The sequence below is a fragment of the Staurois parvus genome, unplaced genomic scaffold, assembly GCF_062004578.1.
Source record: "Staurois parvus isolate SC_StPar_1 unplaced genomic scaffold, SC_StPar_1.0 ptg000394l, whole genome shotgun sequence".
Classification (NCBI taxonomy): Eukaryota; Metazoa; Chordata; class Amphibia; order Anura; family Ranidae; genus Staurois; species Staurois parvus.
Window position 1 is genome coordinate 9,826,764 of NW_028318190.1, and position 19,039 is coordinate 9,845,802.

The 19,039-nt window shown below is 39.8% G+C and overlaps 1 protein-coding gene across 3 annotated transcripts in view; it reads left to right on the plus strand.

Moving 5' to 3' along the window:
- Positions 1 to 16,912, plus strand: part of ZMYM4 (zinc finger MYM-type containing 4) — a 127,626-nt gene extending 110,714 nt beyond the window's left edge. For all 3 annotated transcript variants that reach the window (XM_089686332.1, XM_089686331.1, XM_089686333.1), the window contains exons 21-27: positions 5,224 to 5,318; positions 6,440 to 6,611; positions 7,194 to 7,345; positions 11,989 to 12,100; positions 12,201 to 12,449; positions 12,774 to 12,903; positions 14,620 to 16,912. In XM_089686332.1, coding sequence (XP_089542458.1) covers positions 5,224 to 5,318; positions 6,440 to 6,611; positions 7,194 to 7,345; positions 11,989 to 12,100; positions 12,201 to 12,449; positions 12,774 to 12,903; positions 14,620 to 14,824 — 1,115 coding nt within the window. In that variant the 3' untranslated portion in view covers positions 14,825 to 16,912. The remainder of the gene's footprint in view (positions 1 to 5,223; positions 5,319 to 6,439; positions 6,612 to 7,193; positions 7,346 to 11,988; positions 12,101 to 12,200; positions 12,450 to 12,773; positions 12,904 to 14,619) is intronic.
- The last annotated feature ends 2,127 nt before the right edge of the window (positions 16,913 to 19,039 follow it).

The following is a 19,039-nucleotide window of genomic DNA, read 5'->3' on the forward strand; positions in this document are numbered from 1 at the left end:
GCATTGCAATCTTTGGATGTGGTCCGAGCAGTTTGTATGTGCTCGTTTGCTACAGCCTCTTTCTGAAAGTCAAATTCTCTTTGTGCTCATGAACTGTCCAAGAAAAGGCCTAGCGGCCTCCTCTGCTTCTATATCCCATTGGATTGGACAATTGTTGTGGCGTATGCCATTAAGGGTTGGGCTCCTCCCTTCCCCATTGTGGCAAGTTCCACCTGCGCGATTAGTGCCTTCTGGTTGTTCCAAACTCAGATGTCTGTGTCTCAGGTTTGGAAGATAGCTTCATGGTCATCTGTGCACACTTTTAAAACCATTTTACAAGTTGATGTGTTTTCATCTTCGGCTGCTTGTTTTGGCTGTAAATATTGAGCTAAACAAAACACATAATTAACTACTTCAAGTCCGGACACTTTCACCCCCTTCCTGTCCATGCCAATTTGCAGCTTTCAGTGCTATCACACTTTGAATGACAGTTGCGCGGTCATGCAACACTGTACCCATATTCATTTTTTAGCATTTTTTTTGAGACCGATAAAACTTTATTTTGGTGGTATTTATTCACCACTGTATTTTTTATTTTTTTTGCTATGTAAATGAAAAAGTCCAAACAACATATTGAAAAAAAAGTTTTTCTTATAAAATTTTGCAAATAATCTTCATAAATCTTCGCCAAAATGTATTCATCTATCTTTTTAGTTAAAAAACAAAAAAACAAAACCCAAATTAGTTTATAACCAAAATTTTATAATTTTTAAAAAAACTTTTGGACATTTTTGTTTTATTTTTTTATAATTTTTTGTTTTTTTAACATACTGTCACCCTAGCAGTACAGTGTCACCATAGTGACACTGTACTACTTGTGGTGGGTGATGAAGATTTTTTTTTTTTTTACACTGATCTATAACCCATAAAGGCTGTAAAAGCAATTATTTCTCCTTCTCTCTGGCTGTATTCTTGCAGCCATTGAGAAATACTGTGTGAGCTGTGATTGGTCACAGGTTGTCACATGGTACAAGGCTGTTGTGAATAGCCTTGCACCATGTGATCTCTGTGATCATTCACAGATTTCACTAGTAGTAAGCAATGATGTCAGAAGTGACATTGTGCTTACTACTCTTGATCACTGATTGGCCAATCAGTGATCACATGATCGGGACCTCACACAGAGGTCCCGTACAGCTATCGGTGTTCGGGTACCGGATTATGGTGCCTTGCGCTCCCAGGGGGCACGCACAAGCGGGGAGTGGGGAGGACGTTTATAAACGGCCACCCGCTCCTGCAATGCTCCCGTCTGGCCGTTTATATACATGGGCCAGACCGGAAGTGGTTAATTATCATTCTTCATCCTGGTATAAACATCATAGAATGACATATTATAAACATGCTATGGGTGGGAGGGAGAGACCTAGGAGACCACATCCACTGGGGTCCCAGGGGATGGTACTGCGTCAGCCATGCTGTTACTCAAATGCACAAATATAACTCTATATAATATGTTAGTTATCCAAAATACAGCAAAGGATTTCCTTAGTTTTATACATGGCTACACTGTCATCTATCATCTTAGAGGAGATATTAGCGACAAAAAGAGGGGAAATATTTTAAAAAGCATTTTACCTCCAAGCAGTAGCCAGCATACAAAACTCCGCTATAAAAATATTGTCTCTGAGATAGATTGGTGGTACAAAGAGCACTCTAGTGATGGACCCACGCTTGTGTCTATTTATAGTTTCCTCTTGCCACACAGCATCCTCCCATTTAGCAGATATAACAAAGAGGGAGATGCTGAGTTTAAAAAAATTATTTTGTTACCAATTACTATTTACCAGTTGTGCTGTATCTTACTGGCATTGGGATGCACAGGTGTTATATGCTTCCCGTGCCGACAGTCCTATACATGTCTGTTATGGTAAAGCGGCTACACTGACACAGCTGCTGGGTCCAATGTGACACATTGCGGGTGCATGGCCCCAAATGTACCCAGGATGTTTTTGAGGACATGCACTTGTGCCCAAACAAAGGACATATTGGGACCAAGTGGCTTTGTCCGTGCATGGCCATGTTTACCTCCATGAGGATGCATGGAACACCTGTGCGCCACCATGTGGGTAATCGCAACCTTGCACAGGGCGCATATCAAAATCGCCCCCATGTGGAGGCCTTTGCCAAGCTGACTTTTGGCCTATCCTTTGCACTCAGTATTCACTGTAGTGCTTGCACCTCTACTTGACCTCTTCTGAAGGATTTATCTCCCTCAAAACATTCTTCAAACATCCACAGGACTATTCAGATTCTCCAGGCTTTTGGCTGGGTGATCAACTTTCAAGTATATTTCCTCCAGCCTTACCATCTTCTGGAATACTTAGGCCTTATTCTAGACACAGTACAGGCAAACTGTTTCTTCTCCTACTCAGACCTTAGCATTCAAAAGACTTACTCAGTGAGATTTTCCTTAAGCCTTATAGTTGTCTCATTCAAGTCTGTTTTCTTTGCTCACTTCCACTCAAGGCCTCGAACACAACATTCTATTGGCCAGGAATACACTCTATCCCTTGACTTTCCCTATGCTTCTCTACACTCAAGCAAGAAACTCCAGAGCCTGGTACATTTCCAGTCCAGTCATTTCTTTCACTGTCATAGAAGGTGGTAATAGATACAGCCTCGCAGGATGGGGAGAGGGGTGTTATAACCTCACAGTTATGGGAACCTGGTGAGCCAGGAACGCAAAGCAACTCTGCAATAAAATTGGTTTGTCCCTCTTCTTCAATGACACTCACCAGAAAGGTTCCAAGAGTCAGGAAGCCTTGAACAAAGTCTGAGTGGAAAAACACAGCCTAGCAATCTCTGCTGTTAGCATCCCAGGAGGGAAAAAATTGAATGCAGACTCGCACAGTCTTCACTGGCTGGACCAAGGGGAATGATCCCATCATCCCAGCATCTTTAGTCTCTCATATCAGAAATGATGGAACAAGTTACTTCTGTTTGTGGCAAGGATCCTCTAGCACTAGCATTGCTTGCTCTGATAATTCCTTGGAGTCCGTTCAGGTGAGTATATACCATTCCTCTGGTGCAAATACTTTGTTGTCTGTTACATAAAATAGAGGAATAAAAGAAATCAAGGTTTCTCATCACAGCCAGACATGCCCAGAGGAATGTTGTACAAGCTTCTAGGAGATGACCCCTGGCATCAAACAGGCTAGACCTGTATCAAGGACCCCTGCTCCATCCTGCTGCTCAGTCGCTGGCTTTTATGACATGGCTGTTGAAACCCAAGTCTTGAAGAGTCAGGGGTATATCTGACTCTTCCAATCCCACATTACTCAAAGCCAGAAAAGCCACATCAAGACAAATTTACTATCGTACCTGGAATTCCTTTTTGCCAGGTGTGAACAGGCATTTTAACATGAAAGTTTTCATTCTGCCTTACATTTTGGTCTTTCTGCAGTTGGCACTTGACCAGAATTTGGCCTTAGGTACTCTTAAAGGACAGGTTTCAGCCTTTTGTTCCAAAACACCTCTGGCTTTGTATTCTCTTGTTAGCACCTTTTATTAAAGATGTTTCTCAGATTAGATTACCCTTACAACACCCTTTGTCTCTTTGCAATCTTAAATTGGTTCTCTGCCCCACAAAACCACCTTTTGAACCCATCAGAGAACTCCCTTTGGATGATATCTTATGCAAAGTGGCTGTCACATCTGTCAGGTATGTTTTTGAGCTGATGACTCTCATGTAAGGAACCATTCCTGATCCTACATAAAGACCTAATTTTTCTACCAAAGATGGTATCTTCTTTCCACTTTAATGAAGACCCAGTGTTTCCCTCCTTGTGTCCTGCTTCTAAATACCCCAGAAGAAGTTGGCCTTCATTGTCTGGCTACTGTCAGAGCTATCAGAGTATATCTGAAAGCCACAGCTTCTGTCAGAAAGATTAATTCTTTGTTTTGTCATCAGGGCCTTGCAAAAGACATCCTTCTTCAAAATCCACTATTGCTAGGTGGCTAAAATGACTCTTCAAGAACTTACACTCTAAAGCAAGGGTCTCCAAACTGCAGCCCTGAGGGCCGGATATGGCCCTTTGCTACTCTTTTTATCCAGCCCTTGGGGCACTATTACTCCCACGGAGACCAACAATGGGGCAGCACTTCTTACATTGAAACCAATGATGTTGTACTATTCTTCCCACTAATACCAATTATGGAACACTACTCCTCCTACTGACCATCAACCCAGAGGCCATGTTTATTCTCACTGATGCTGGGGCGGGACATTTTCTATCGTCACTGGCCTTAATCCGGCCCTCGTAAAGTCTGAAAAACTATATACTGGCACTTTGTTTGAAAAGTTTGAAGACCCCTGCTCTAAAGGATAAAATGCTTCCACTAGGTTTGTTGAGTGTTTCCTGGGCATTCTGACATCGATCATCTTTTGCTCAACTTTGCAAGGCTGCCACCTAGTTTTCAGTTCATACCTTCTCCAAGTTCTACCTTGTGGACATCCAAGCTTCTGCATATCCTGGTTTCAGACACAAGGTTCTTGCAGCAGCACTCAGAAATTAGTCCCCTGATCCTTGTTATTGTTGGGTTTGTTGGCACAGTTTTGTTTGCCTTGTTGGCAACTTTTCTTCATTGTTTGGGCATGTCTCGGGGTCTATGAATATCCAGCCTGTGTCCTGTACTGTACAATTAAGATGAGAGGAAATTTTTAAATTCCATATCATGGAGTACAATGCAGGTCACAGGTCACCCCCTGTTCTGTTACTCTGTCACTCTGTCACTCTGCATTATTTTGCTAAAAAACGAGGTCTCACAAAGTGGGGAAGGGTTTTAAGGGTACCGCCAGTGGACATGTCCAGCAAAGCTTTGTCAGTGTCTAATCGCCTGAAGTTAGCCTATAACCCAGGTTCTATGAATATCCATCCTGTGCTCTGCCCTGTATTTTACTATACTGTAAAACAAGGAATATACAGATACCTCACCTAGTGGATGGAGGAATCTGGATGAACATTGGCTGAAAAAAAAATACTACATGTATGGCAAGCTTTAATTTCCCAAAAAACTGACAGGGACTCTAACCTCTCACTACTTTAACCAAAACTGGAAAAAAAAAGTTTGGGCTTCTAAGTCGACTTTAGAATGAATTTTGGTGACAGATGTGTTATAGAATACTATTCAGTAGCAGAGTAGCAAGATTGCACATTGGAACCTGTCCTTTAATTCACTTTACAGAAGCATTTGATCCACTGAATAAAGGTTCCACTGCGTTTGGCCGGTCTCGAGGCAGACGAAAACACAGAGATGGATTTCCCCAACCCAAAAGACGGGTAAGTGGGAGCCTCATATCCATATAAATCCTACTAGTAAAGGAGGAACTCAATTGTTTCTATAGAATTAATGTTTTTTTGGGGGGATGTCCTGCTCCTGAGTACATGGCTGATGCAGTTCTTTGTATTCGTGGAAATACTTCCCTTTCATAGAAGCAATAAGCAAATCAATATTTTGCATATTTCTGTAAACGTTGGTGTTAGGGTCAAATGGTAACAATTGTGATGTCTTTTGCGTGAAGCTTTTTGTAATTTATTTTTTATTTCACAAATGCAAGTTCATATTCAGTATGCATTTCTCTGTAATGTTTAATTAGCCTTATCCATACGGACTAAGAAGTGATCTTTGTGTTGCATAATTTATGCCTTATTGTGCCCACTCTTGGCTGAAGATAAGCATCTGCCTTGAAGTTGATTTTAATAGGATTAGCCCACAAATTCACAAACCTGAAAAGGCACAATTCCTATGAATAATCCTCTACTTCATTTATTGTAGGAGCTGAAAACATATTCTATTGGCACATTAAGCTACAATGTTTACTCTTGGTTTGGTTGGATAACATAAGCATAATTTCATAAGTCCAGAGTACTAAGTGTCCCAGAGCCTTTTTTCACCATTTGTGTGCTGTTCTTGTATTTGTAAAAAATCTCAATCTAAATTCTTACTCAGAATTGTATTGGTAATTATGTTAATTGTGCACCTGTCTTTCATTTTTTTTTTTTTTTACTTTTTTCATTTATGCACTTGCTTCACATCTCATAGGCATTGAGATTAGAATGGAAATGTTGCACTCCAGTCTAGGTTCCATTAAGGTGAAGGATTCCCTCATACATGCACACATTACAAAGACTATTTCAGATATAAAGCTGACACATGAACAATTTAATGTCAATACCATGGTAGTCTGTACAGTGGCAGTGCATGCACTAGAAAGTTTGCATCATCCTCGGTCATTGTCTGCGAGTACAGAAACCCTCCATCTGCTTTTAAGACCAATTCAATTCAGTTGTGAAAAATATACATTATTGTGCATATGATGCTGTTTCAATAAATGAAAGCAAATCAACTGAGTCCAGATATAACTTCACGGACAGGTCACAGCATGTGTTTTATTTTATAGGGTCGTAAGAAGTCAGTGGTAGCTGTGGAACCACGAAACCTTATTCAAGGTTCATATCCTGGATGTTCTGCTTTAGGTTCCACGTTAAAGTATATGTATGGGGTAAATGCTTGGAGGAATTGGGTACGGTGGAAAAACTCTCAAGAGGAGCCAGAAGACATCAAGTTTGGAGGTAAATTCAATCATTAAATCGGGTAACCAGTATATATAATACAACTGTGGCACCAGATTTCAGATATTTACTGTATAGGAGATGTTTCTTGTGTTTTTCATGTAGTGGGCAAGCAGGATAGGCTTATTGATGAGTTCACAAGAAACAGTCTGTTGGAGTACCCATTGGATGGTCTATTAAAACATTCAATGGTAGGTTTTACTTAAGAACTGTTTTTACCAGGAATGACATGCAAGCATTTTTCTCTTTTCACGGCAGTCCATATTGTAGGACTCTTTGCTTTACTAACTGTGTCACCCTGGAGAATAAGACTAGAGTACATAGTGACAGAGCTTGCAAAACTGACAAGCAGCTTTTTTGTAGATCTGTTTTCTCATTGCCAGTACAGTACAGTTCAGTTCAGCATGCATTCCTCTCAGATGCCCTGATTTTTAAATTTTTTTTTAGTACAATTTTTGGTGTGCGCCAACTAGAAGATTGGAGAAGTGTGCATTTCTATTATGTAATTTGTATGGTTCATGTTTACCTAACAGACTTATTAAATCCTTTAAAATTTCTCATTTCCTTACCTTTCTCTCCTAGTGCGACCTGTAAAGTTAAAAGAAGATATTCTATCATGCACCTTTGCTGAACTAAGTTATGGTTTGTGCCAGTTTATTCATGAGGTACAACGGCCAAATGGAGAGAAATACAATGCAGACAGCGTCTTATATCTGTGCCTTGGAATTCAGCAGGTAAATGATAGCAATGGTTTTAACATCCATTGCCAACAGTGTCTATCTGTTCCACCAACCATAAACTGTTTTCAATTATTTTTTTTAAACCACTTGCTGGTCTAGAAATGGTGGCATCCCCAGACACCGTGACATATCCGTATGTTGTGGTGCTCATACTCACTAGGGCGCACAGCGGGGCAATCCTGTAACCTCTGTGTCCAGTGGACACTGGTCACAGTGCTTGGTACCCAGTATTATGTGATCGCTATGATCAATGATAGTGATAACATGTAAGCAAAAATTGTCATGAATGGCTTTAATTCATGACAGTTTGCTTACTATTGTGATGCTGTGATTGACCCACAGCTATCACATGGTACCTAGGCCAGTCACAGGACCCTGTACCATGTGATTATCTGTGGTCGATCACAGCATCACAATAGTAAACAATGAGTCATGAATGAAAACCATTCATGACAGTTCAAACGATTGCTGTTACAGTGATTATACTGTAACAAGCATACACTGTGTAAACAAAAAAAAATCCCTGATCATCCCCCAAACCTCAGAGTAGTAGAGTGTCACTATGGTGATACTGACCTACTCTGATAGTATGAAAAAAGTTGTGTTAAAAAAAACCAAAAACATTTATTCAGTTTTTGTTTTTTTTAATACTGTAACCAGTCAGTATCCCTGATCATCACCACACTAGTCATATGACAACACTGTGCAGCACTGGTGAGAGTATGTTAAAAAAAAAAGTTTTATTTAATTTCTTAATGTTACAAAAAATTGTGACAAAAATTACAAATTCACAAAACTTGCTATGCCTCTTATTAAACTCCTTGCACTGTCTGCTTTCCAAAAAAGGGATAATTTGGGGGGTATTTGTACTGTCCTGGCATTTTAGGACCTAAAGAACTGAGATAGGCATACCAGTGATCTCCAAACTGCTGCCCTTTGTTTACCTTTATTTGGTCTTTGAGGCTTTATTCATGCCACTGACTCCAACAATGGGGCACTATTCCTTCCACTGATACCAACGATGGGGCATAATTTCTTCTACTGACAACAAAAATGGGGCACTATTCCTCCCAATGACACCAACTATTTTTCCCCCTAATATCAAAGATCTGGTTTTGTTTACTCCCACTGAGCACAGTCCAGCCCACTAACGTCTGATGGACAGTAAACCCCTGACAAATACCATAGTTTGTAGATTCTATAACTTTCACACAGACTAATGAATATACACTGATTTGGGTAATTGTTACCCAAGAAATGTATCAGAATACATTTTGGCCTAAATGTATTAAGTGGTGATTAAATACTACCGAAAGAAAGCTCTATCTGTGTGTAAAAAAAAAAAAAAATTATATAAATTTAATTTGGGAACGATATTGCATGATCAAGCAGTTGCCAGTTAAATTAGCACAGTGCTAAATAGCAAAAAAATGCCCTGGTCATGGAGGGGGTAAAACTCAGGGGTATGTCCACTATAACAGGCAAAACCTGGACCCATATAGGAACCAGAAACATCAAAAGGTAAAACAGTTTGTCCTGTTGTTAGACTGATACTACAGTTTTGGAGCAAGTATGAGAATCCATACCTCCATTACTAGCTGTACACTTAAGTGTCCCCTGAATAGTATTCATTTTTAGGTAAAACTATTAGGAAGCCGGGCGTGTTTGAATTTATTCACTTATCTGGTGTTTAAAAATTGCAAACTTGGCAGTAAAATTTTCACCATTTAGAGCTGGGCTCAAAGTGAATGGCTAGGTGTTACGTGACACCAAAGGTCACACTATTATTACCATTCTGTCAAGAGCCCTTATAAGATACTGAGACCCCGCCCACCCCTTTTGACTTCCTAACAGGACAGTTGACGCCTAGGCTACTGTATATCCTCCTATGAATGTGTGTACTTGATTGTCACACCCTACTTTTGTGAGTATCACAAAGGGGTATACCCTCACTGATAGCAGTGGCAAAACCAGGTGCAAAGGAACGGCTGCAAAAACACTCTGTCAAAGATTGCAAAACACTCAAATTGCTCACGTTAACAATGTTTCCCTTTATGTCAGTCACCATTGTTCTCTGCATCTGACTTTAGCTGTATCTCAAACAGCGATCTATCTAACCAAAGCAGATTTCTTTGTTATAACAGACTTTTTCAGACAGCTAATGGCCTTAATACAGGCATTACTGTCTAAAGTTCAAAAGCACCAGACTACTTCTCCATCCTGCCCTTTTCTACCTGACTTGAAAGTGGATCTGCCTGCTTTAGAAGCCATAGAACCAGAGGAGAATGAAGAGGACCTGGAGACGGTACTAGAGCAGGCCACCGTAGATTTCTCACCCCCAGGCTTCTGTACACTTAATACTATGACTTCATGCAAAATGCAAGCCCATGTAGACACGCTCATATCTGCTGAATGTAAAAGCCTCAGCATAGTTGCACTTTATTCTCTTCTACCTCCCCAGGCCCCTCTAGGTGCTAAGATACCTGCAATGTCTAAGGGCTCGTTCACACCATACATGCATGAAAGCTGTTGGAAACCGATGCGCAGAATTCACTTGCAGAGACATCCGTTTTTCATGCGTGTCTCGAGTTTTATACACATTGCAGATTCCTGCTCAGAAAACTTCTACACATAATACTAGTGTTGTGGTGTGAACAGGGCACATGGAGAACAGTTGTTTTTGTTTTTCCCCTGCAGAACACGTGCAGAAAAACTGACGTCTCTGTAAACTGGTGTGAATGAGGCCTAAAACGTCTTTCCCCATTCATGATCAATTAGAATGGGCAGTTTATGGCAGTTGCGGTACGCCTGAAAAGTCCTTTGAGAATTATTGATGGGTTATATCAAGCAGAAACAGAATGTGAACTGTTCTGGTATTAGACCCTACCATCCAGTCATAAACATTTAACTGTCCCTGAAGATAATTTGGGATAGTCTAAAGGGCTGCAAAAAGTCAGTTTTTCTGCACGCGTTTTTCAAGGACAATGAAATCTATTGTTCTCTATGTGCCCTGTTCACCCCACAACACTAGTATCACGAGGATTTTATTTCTGTGCAGGAATCTGCAACGTGTATAAAACTCATTGAAATATGCATGTAAACTGATATCTCTGCAAGTGAAATATGTGCGTCAAGTTTCCATCAGTTTTTCTGCACGTATGGCATGAACGAGACCTTACGCTTGCAGGTCCAGCCCTGCATCTGATGATTGCTGCAGTTTGTTTATCAAGCTGTAGCTAATTAGACTAGGGAAATGAACAATCGGCAGTATCCTGTGTTCCCGGGCCTAGTTCTAGCAGCACACTTACAGAAGTTACCTTTCATGCATTTCTGTGTTAATGTCCTAGAACATCATGACACAGATTTCCAGAATGGCTCTCATTTCTGTCTATATGCATGAAATCTTATGACTAAAAGCCTGGATAGCTGATGCTGCCTGTATTGGTGCCTCGCTTTTGAAGGTGGTCTCTTTTGTTCATGCATTTGACAAGTTTATAAAAGCGGTCACAGGAGGAAAAGTCCTTCTTCCAACAAGGAAGGCTCCAACCCCTCTACCTTCAACCCTCTCCAGGTCTTCTACTTTCTCTAAAACGAGCACCCCGGGGGGTCTCCCCAGGTTTCAACGTCAAAGCCAAAATTAAACCTACTCTGCACCTCTTTTCTTATCTTTCTACCATTGGGAGAGACCAAAATCTGGCCTTAAGCACTCTTAAGTGGACAGTTTTCAGCCTAATCCATTTTGTCTAGAAACCCTTGGCTTTGCTTTTCTTTGTTAGAGCCCTGTTCAAGGTGTCCCGCGGATCAGACCCCCCTACAGCACCCTGTACTTATTTTGGATATCAACTTTGCCTTTGCTGCCTTACAATAAACATAATTTCAGACCATTAGGGAACTCCCCTTGGGTAATCTCTTCTGAAAAGTGGCCCTCTTGGTGGGTATCACGACTGTCAGAAGCGTTTTTTGAGTTAGCTCTCTTGTAAAGGTAGTACCAGCCTTCCACCTCTATCAGAACTTTGTCCTTCCTTCCTTGTTCCCTGCTCCAAAGCATCCTAGAGAAATTGCTCTACATTGTCTGGACATGGTCAGAGCTGTCAGGGTCTGTTTGATAGCCATAGCCTTTATCTGAAAAACAGACTCCCATTGCATTGCAGACATCCTCATAAAGGACACCCTTTTTCGAAGTCCATTATTGCACCCGTATACTATATTCAAAAGTTTGTCATGTCTTCCTTTTCCCTTCTTTCCTCCAGACTACATATTAAGTTTGAGGTCTCTCCTGGTATGTTTTATCTCTCAGATCTTTCACCATTTGTGTTGCCTATCACTGGACTCGTTCTTATCAATGTCTTTTCTCAAGTAAGGTCTCCATAACTGGACACTTCTTTATGTGAATAGAATGTACAAATCCATAGTTAAGCTTGAAAGTTCTCACATGCACAATGCAAAAGACATACAAAAAAGTTGTCGAAAGTGGTTTTACTCATCTAAATGGGGCTTCAAGTTGTCAGGGCATGCAGTCAGACCAATCAACTGGGATAGAGGGCTAACACCTGACTGGTTTTACTGGTACCATCCAGCTATATCAGAGGTAATTTAACCTCCATATAACAAATGTTCTTTCTCTCTCAATTTTCCAGTATCTTTTTGAAAATGGGCGTATAGACAATATCTTTATGGAACCCTACTCCAGGTTTATGGTGGAACTTACAAAGCTGTTGAAGAATTGGCACCCACCTGTCTTACCTAATGGTAAGCCTTACAAGTTTCCTTATATGGCAACATTTGTATGTCTGTAAAAATGTGCTATTACAGGTCTGTTTTAGCTGCCTTTTTAATCTCTCTTTTCTAGGTTATTTGTTTTCAAGGATTGAGGAAGAACATTTGTGGGAGTGTAAGCAGCTTGGTGCCTACTCGCCTATCATCCTTCTCAACACCCTTTTATTCTTTACAACCAAATTCTTCCAGTTAAAGACTGTGACTGAACACCAGCAACTCTCCTTTGCTTATGTCATGAGACGTACGAAAACGCTGAAATATAACACGAAAACCACCTACCTTCGCTTTATGCCTCCTTTTCCAAAACCAGAGTCAGAACCTGGTGTGTGCATTTTTTTTTTTTTTTGTTTAAAAAAAAAAATTTACTAAAATTTCTAGGCCATTTAATATGATATTTAGATAAGATGTTTATCCCCTCTGCAAGGAGAACTTCTCTTTTTGAAAAAATATAGTTAACTGAAAAGGAATCGGTTCTCCAATAGAGGGAGAATAAAGTTTGTATCTATCTTTTTATGGGTCCACACATAATGACTGCTTGCTGGGCTTGTCCTGAAAGCAGATAACACATTGTGCAGTACAAGAAACAAAGAAAGAAATAAGATAAAGAAGAGCAAAATCTTTATTAAAATCACTTTTTGCATTACAGAAAAAGTAACAGGTGGCAAGCGAAAAAGGTTGGAGGAAGAGGATGGTCAGTTCGTGATGGAGATGGCTGAGAACACAGACAATCCACTCAGGTGCCCTGTCCGGCTATATGAATTTTACTTATCCAAATGGTAAGTGCTCTGATTTTTTTAGACTTTTTAAACTTTGGTTTATAATTCCAACCTGTTAGAGATATAGATAGATATAGATATCGATGTTGTAGATGGTGAGCGCTCTATGTATCAAAAGCAGTTAGCACAAGAGATAGTGATATCGATATATGTGCATAAAGTGCAGCACTGTAATAAAATGACACTGAATATGTGTATACAAATTAGTGCAAAAAAAAAAAAAAGAATATCAACATATAAACAAGTTTAATGATAAATATAGTCCATACAGTGTAAAACTGTGTATCAGTGATACTACAAGACACAACAGAGAAGTGGCCAATTCCACACAGTGCTTGTGCGTCCAGTGAATACTCCACCGCTACTATGCACTCGCCAGAATGCTACTGTTATGATAGTAGTAAGAACAGTGATTTCTTCTATTAAGATAACTTAAAAACTGCATTTAGCCACTGCAGCAGAGGATGTCAGTTGTTCCGGGATCAGTTCACCTGGATATGTTCTGCAGGCTCTGTACTCAAACATCCCTCGAAGATGAGAGCAGGGCTGCTCTGTAGGTTGCAACTTCACTGGACCTGGCACACTGACAACTTCCCAGGTATATAATACAGAGTGTGCGTCACCGCTGGGTGCTGTACAGGTCCATGGCTGAGGTCCACCTGTGGGGAAACCTAGACCTTGAGCTGCCCCCCTTCACCCAGAGGAGGGGATGGGCCTGACCAAATTGGGCAAAGGAATTCATAGTTCCCTATCCCATTCATCTGCATTTCTTTGCATCTTTTTTGAAAGGTCAGATCTCAGCATTGGCCATATTGTTCCAGAGACCCTTAGCCTTTCACTTCTTGATGAAGGCCTTTGTTCAAGTGGTTGCTCGCATTGCCCTGCCTTATCAGACACCAGTGATGCCGTAGGACCTTACCTTGGTATTCTTGGTCCTCCAAAAAGTTACCTGGGAAACCAATCGAGAAATTCCTTTGGCAGATCTTATCCATAGAGTAGCTTTTTCTTGTGGCAATTACCCCAGCCAGATGGGTTTTACAGCTGGCTGTCCTGTCCTGCAGGGAACTTTGACAGGCTGTGTTCGATATTGTACCTCAAGAAAAAGATTTTACAGGTATATAAAAAATCAAATATTTGAGATTTTAGCTCCAATTTAAGACCATATGCTTTTTTAACTATACGTATACAGTATAGAGCCTTTTGGTTTGATATGACCTATAATACGCAAGGCTGCTAACCTTTCTTCAAGCATTGAACTAGAATGTCGGCCTGGTTCAAAGCCCATACTTGTAGAACAGCATAGGCCAGGGCTAAAGGCCACATTTTTTCAGAGGATGGAGGGTCGGCTTGGCATACTGCTATTATTTTATATTAATTTCTGTTGCAAATTTGAAACGTAACCTTAAGCAGAACAAGGACTGCAGAACACCCACCACTTTTTTTTTTTTTTTTTTGCAATAACAAAACACTTTTAAGGTACAGTATACTTAACGAACAAGCATAAAAGAAGTTCATTGTTAAGGTTTACATACACCTTAGGCAAAGCAGTAAGTTAGGGGTGGAACAACTTGAAAGGTTGCACAAGGCCTTTACTGTTTGGTATAATTTTGAAAATATTTATGTATGCTTTTCTTTTCTTTGTGCCTTTCCATAATGCCTGTAAGTGAACCTAGATATTGCTCATGTTGATTAAATGTCCTCTTCTGTCTTATACAGTTCTGAAAGTGTAAAGCAGCGGAGTGATGTCTTTTACCTTCAGCCAGAGCGCTCCTGTGTACCCAATAGCCCCATGTGGTTCTCCACCATGCCCATTGACCTGGGCACATTGGACAGCATGCTAACTCGCATCCTTATGGTTAGAGAAATTCATGAAGAGCTGACCAAAGCAAAAGAGGACTCAGAAGGGGAACTGTCTGATTAAAAGTTTCTTCAGATCCTCCCATCTTCCCAGCTTCCAAAGTCCTAAGTACTATATGTTCTACATAAAGCTGGGCAGGGCAAGCACTAAACTGTGAACTTTCTCACCTGGAACTGATACACTGCCCTTTTTGCCCAGGAGTCCATCCCTGTTTATATATAAGCATTTCCCTGTTGGCTCTAAACAGGATATGGATATAACAGCCCTTTATCTTTGTGGCCAGCACAGAGATGAGCAATGGACTCTAAATCGCACACCTGACTTTAGGTGTTAAACCCCAAAGTAGGAACTGTAATTTGTAACTGGAGCTTAGGGGTGATTGCTTTTAACTCTCTCTACTGCAGAAATATTGTAGGAGCAGCTGAAAGAGTTAAGACAAGAGTCTCTTCACACTAGTGTTGTGTAACACTGTAAAGGGTGCATAAAGGTGCAACCCATTTTACTTTATTCAATGACAGTTTGAAAATCTGTGTAAACTGTGTAGCAAGCCATTTTGACTTTCCAAGGAGTTTCGGCATCCTTCCTATTAAACAATACACTTAACATTTACCCAGTAATTGTGGGGGTCACGTTATACTTTTTTTTTAAGACTTGGAGTTTTCTCTGTCCTCGTAATTACATTGCTATTTTACACTGGAAACCAGTAGTACTGCAACCAGTAGCAAATAGTTCCTAGACCAATTAGACGAGATCTACCACTTGTAGTGAGGAATTGGCACAACCAATATATCTCTTGTGCTTAAACAGGAGTTATGTTTACGCTGAGGAAATCATTTGACCGATAAGTCTGTGGCAAAATACTATGAAATTGAACACGCCTCTTACTGATTAAAAAAAATATTTATGACCCGTAATAACAAGATGGCAGATATTAAACCATTTGAGATTTACTACTACTATACGTCTCAGCCCCCAGAATTCTAATTTTGACTAAGACAGTAAACGTGAATTCATGAGCGTTTATAAAAGGAATGCAGGCTGAAATCTGTCAGCTTTGTACTTTGCTAGAAAAAAAGAATATGCTTAAATATACCCTATTTAATTATTTACCCCACAGAGCAGTAAACACAGAATGGTTTGCAGGTTTTGAGAATATATGAAAAACCTACAAGTTGCCTATTTTCACTACGTTTTTTTTAATGTTTCCAAAGTTTTTCTTCTAAGAAGTTTTTTTGCCCTGCTATTTACAGATGCATACAGTAAATAGAATAAACCAAACACATTTGTCTGTTTTTTTTTTTTTTTAATTTTTTTTTTTTTTTTTAAGTTTATATAAGGCATGTGTGCCATGTTGCTTAAAAAAAGGAAACCTTGAAACAAGTTTATGAGTAGTAGTTTTGATGCACCAGTAAATGCGAAAATCGAAAGATTTGAAAAGCATATTGCTGCTGTTCTTGGTTTCAGACATGGCAAGTAAAATGTTCGCCAAGACCCCCTTGAATATTTGCATGTTACACGGTTTTAATTATCCATGCATCTCTCCTTCCTAGGGCATTAAACACAAGGCCATTTTTTTTCCAGAAATTTTCAATTAATGTATTAACCCTCTTACTCTTTGAAACAGAGAAACCTAAAAAATAGCTTGGATTCTTTTTTTTTTTTTTTTTTTTTTTTATTGTAGAAATAAGAAAAGGGGGGTAAATTTCCAGATGAATTTTTAGCATTTGTAAATCATGGAAGATCTGCTAGAGACTCTTACAGAACATGCACTCTCGAAAGAAGGATTTTGGGGTTCAGAGAGAAGCAAATGATTCTGTATGTCACTGATTATTACTCTCTTTTCTATCAGAGGGGACCTCAACATGTTTCATTGTGTTATGTTGCTATCCCCTTATATTTTAAAGAGTTGTAACGATTCTCATTTTTCACGTCTTTGATTGTTTGTTTTCTTTGGTTTTTGTTCGTTTTTTATTTTTTTTTTTTATTATTTTTTTTTGTTTTAGCAGTTAAAGAGTTTAATATTAAAGACAAAGTAGTCACATTTTGTGTCTTTTACCCTGCTTGTACAATAAATAACTGATTTGTGTTTTTTATGTACAGAGCTTTATATGGCAAGCATAAAATGAAAAAGCTCCTTGCCCTCTTTCCATATTCATGGGTTAATTATTTGCCTCTATTCATTCACCAAATAGCTTCTCTGACATTTTTGATGGTTAAAGGTCTTATGTAGAAATGCAAAATGTACAGTGGCTATATGAGCCCCAAGGCTACAAGTGGGCTATAGGTTACTTAACTGCTTTCCCGCGGTCCAATAGCAGAAATACTGTTACAGGGCAGCAGGGGTGCGCAAAATCACGTGTGTATATATACAGTTGGCTCCATATATATTTGGACACAGGCACAATTTTTAGTTTTTTTCAAGTATTTACCAGAACATATTCAATCTATAGTTATATAATTGGTATGGACTGAAAGTGCACACTCTCAGGTTTAATTTGAGGGTATGTACATCCAAATTGGAGGAAGGGTTTAGGAATCACAGCTCTTAAGAGTAGCCGTCCCCCCTTTTTCAAGGAACCAAAAGTAATTGGACAGTTGAATCAAAAGCTGTTTCATGGCCAGGTGTGGGCTACCCCTTTGTTATTCATCAATTAAGCAGGTAAAAGTTCTGGGGTTGATTCTAAGTGTGGTTTTTGCGTTTGCAATCTGTTGCTTTGAACCTAAATCATGCTTACAAAGGAGCTGTCCATACAAGTGAAACAGGCCGTTATAAGGCTTCAAAAACTAATCAAATCCATCAGAGAGATAGCAGCAACATTAGGAGTGAACAAATCAACAGTTTGGTTCATTCTGAGGAAAGAAGAATGCACTGGTGAGCTCAGCAACATAACATAACATGGCATGGACGTCCACGGAAGACAACAGTGGTGGATGGTCGCAGGATCCTCTCTATGGTAGAGAAAAACCCATTCACAACATCCAGATGAGTGAAGGACACTCTCCAGGAGGTGGGCGTTTCATTGTCAAAGTCTACAATTGAGAAAACTTCACAAGATTAAATACAGAAGGTTCACCACAAGGTGCAAACCATTCATAAGCCTGAAGAATAGAAGAGCCAGATTAGACTTTGCCAAAAAACATCTAAAAAAGCCAGACCAGTTCTGGAAAAGCATTCTTTGTATGGATGAAACTAAGATTAATCTGTACCAGAATGACGGGAAGAAAAAAAGTGTGGAGAAGGCTTGGAACAGCTCATGATCCAAAGCACACAACGTCATCTGTAAAACATGGTGGAAACAGTGTCATTGCACAGGCATGCATGGCTTCCAGTGGCACTGGGTCATTGGTGTTTATTAATGATGTGACAGAAGCAGCCAGATGAATTCTACAGTGTTTAGAGATATACTGTTGGCCCAGATTCAGCCAAATGCAGCAAATTTAATTGGAGGGTGCGTCACAGTACAGATGGACAATAATCCAAAACACTGCAAAAGTAACCCAGGAGCTTTTGAAGGAAAAGAAGTGGAATATTCTGCAATGGCCGAGTCAATCAACTGATCTCAACCCAATTGAGCATGCAGTTCACTTGCTGAAGGCAAAACTAAGGCAAAAAAACCCACAAACAAAGAACAACTGAAGACAGCTGCAGTCAGAGCCTGGCAAAGCATCAGAAAGGAAGAAACCCAGTCTTCGGTAATGTCCATGTGCTCCAGACTTCAGGCAATCATTGCCAGAAAAGGTTTCTCAACAAAATATTAAAAATGAACATTTTATTTATGATTATATTTATTTGTCCAATTATTGTAATTCCTAAACACTTCCTCCAATTTGGATGTACATACCCTCAAATTGAACCTAAGAGTGTGCACTTTCAGCCCATATCCATTATATAACTATAGCTTGAATATGGTTTGGTAAATACCTGAAGAATCTAAAATTGTTTAAATATATATGGACCTAACTGTATGTGATTTTGCATTTCCAGTTGGGGGCATGTGCCCTACTGGCGCAGCCAGCACCTGGTGATTGCCATGTATCACCAACGGGGGAGAGACCTGTATGTAAACAATACAGATATTGCAGAGCAATACAAAGCAATGTGCTTACACAAAGCACACACACAGCACCCTGTAAAACGCAACACACAGTTAACTCTTTGATCGCCCAAGATGTTAACCCCTTCATGCCCAGTGTTATTAGTACAATGTCAGTGCTTTTTATTAGCACTGATCACTGTATTGGTGTCTCTGGGGATGTCAGTGACAGTTCCCCCCACAG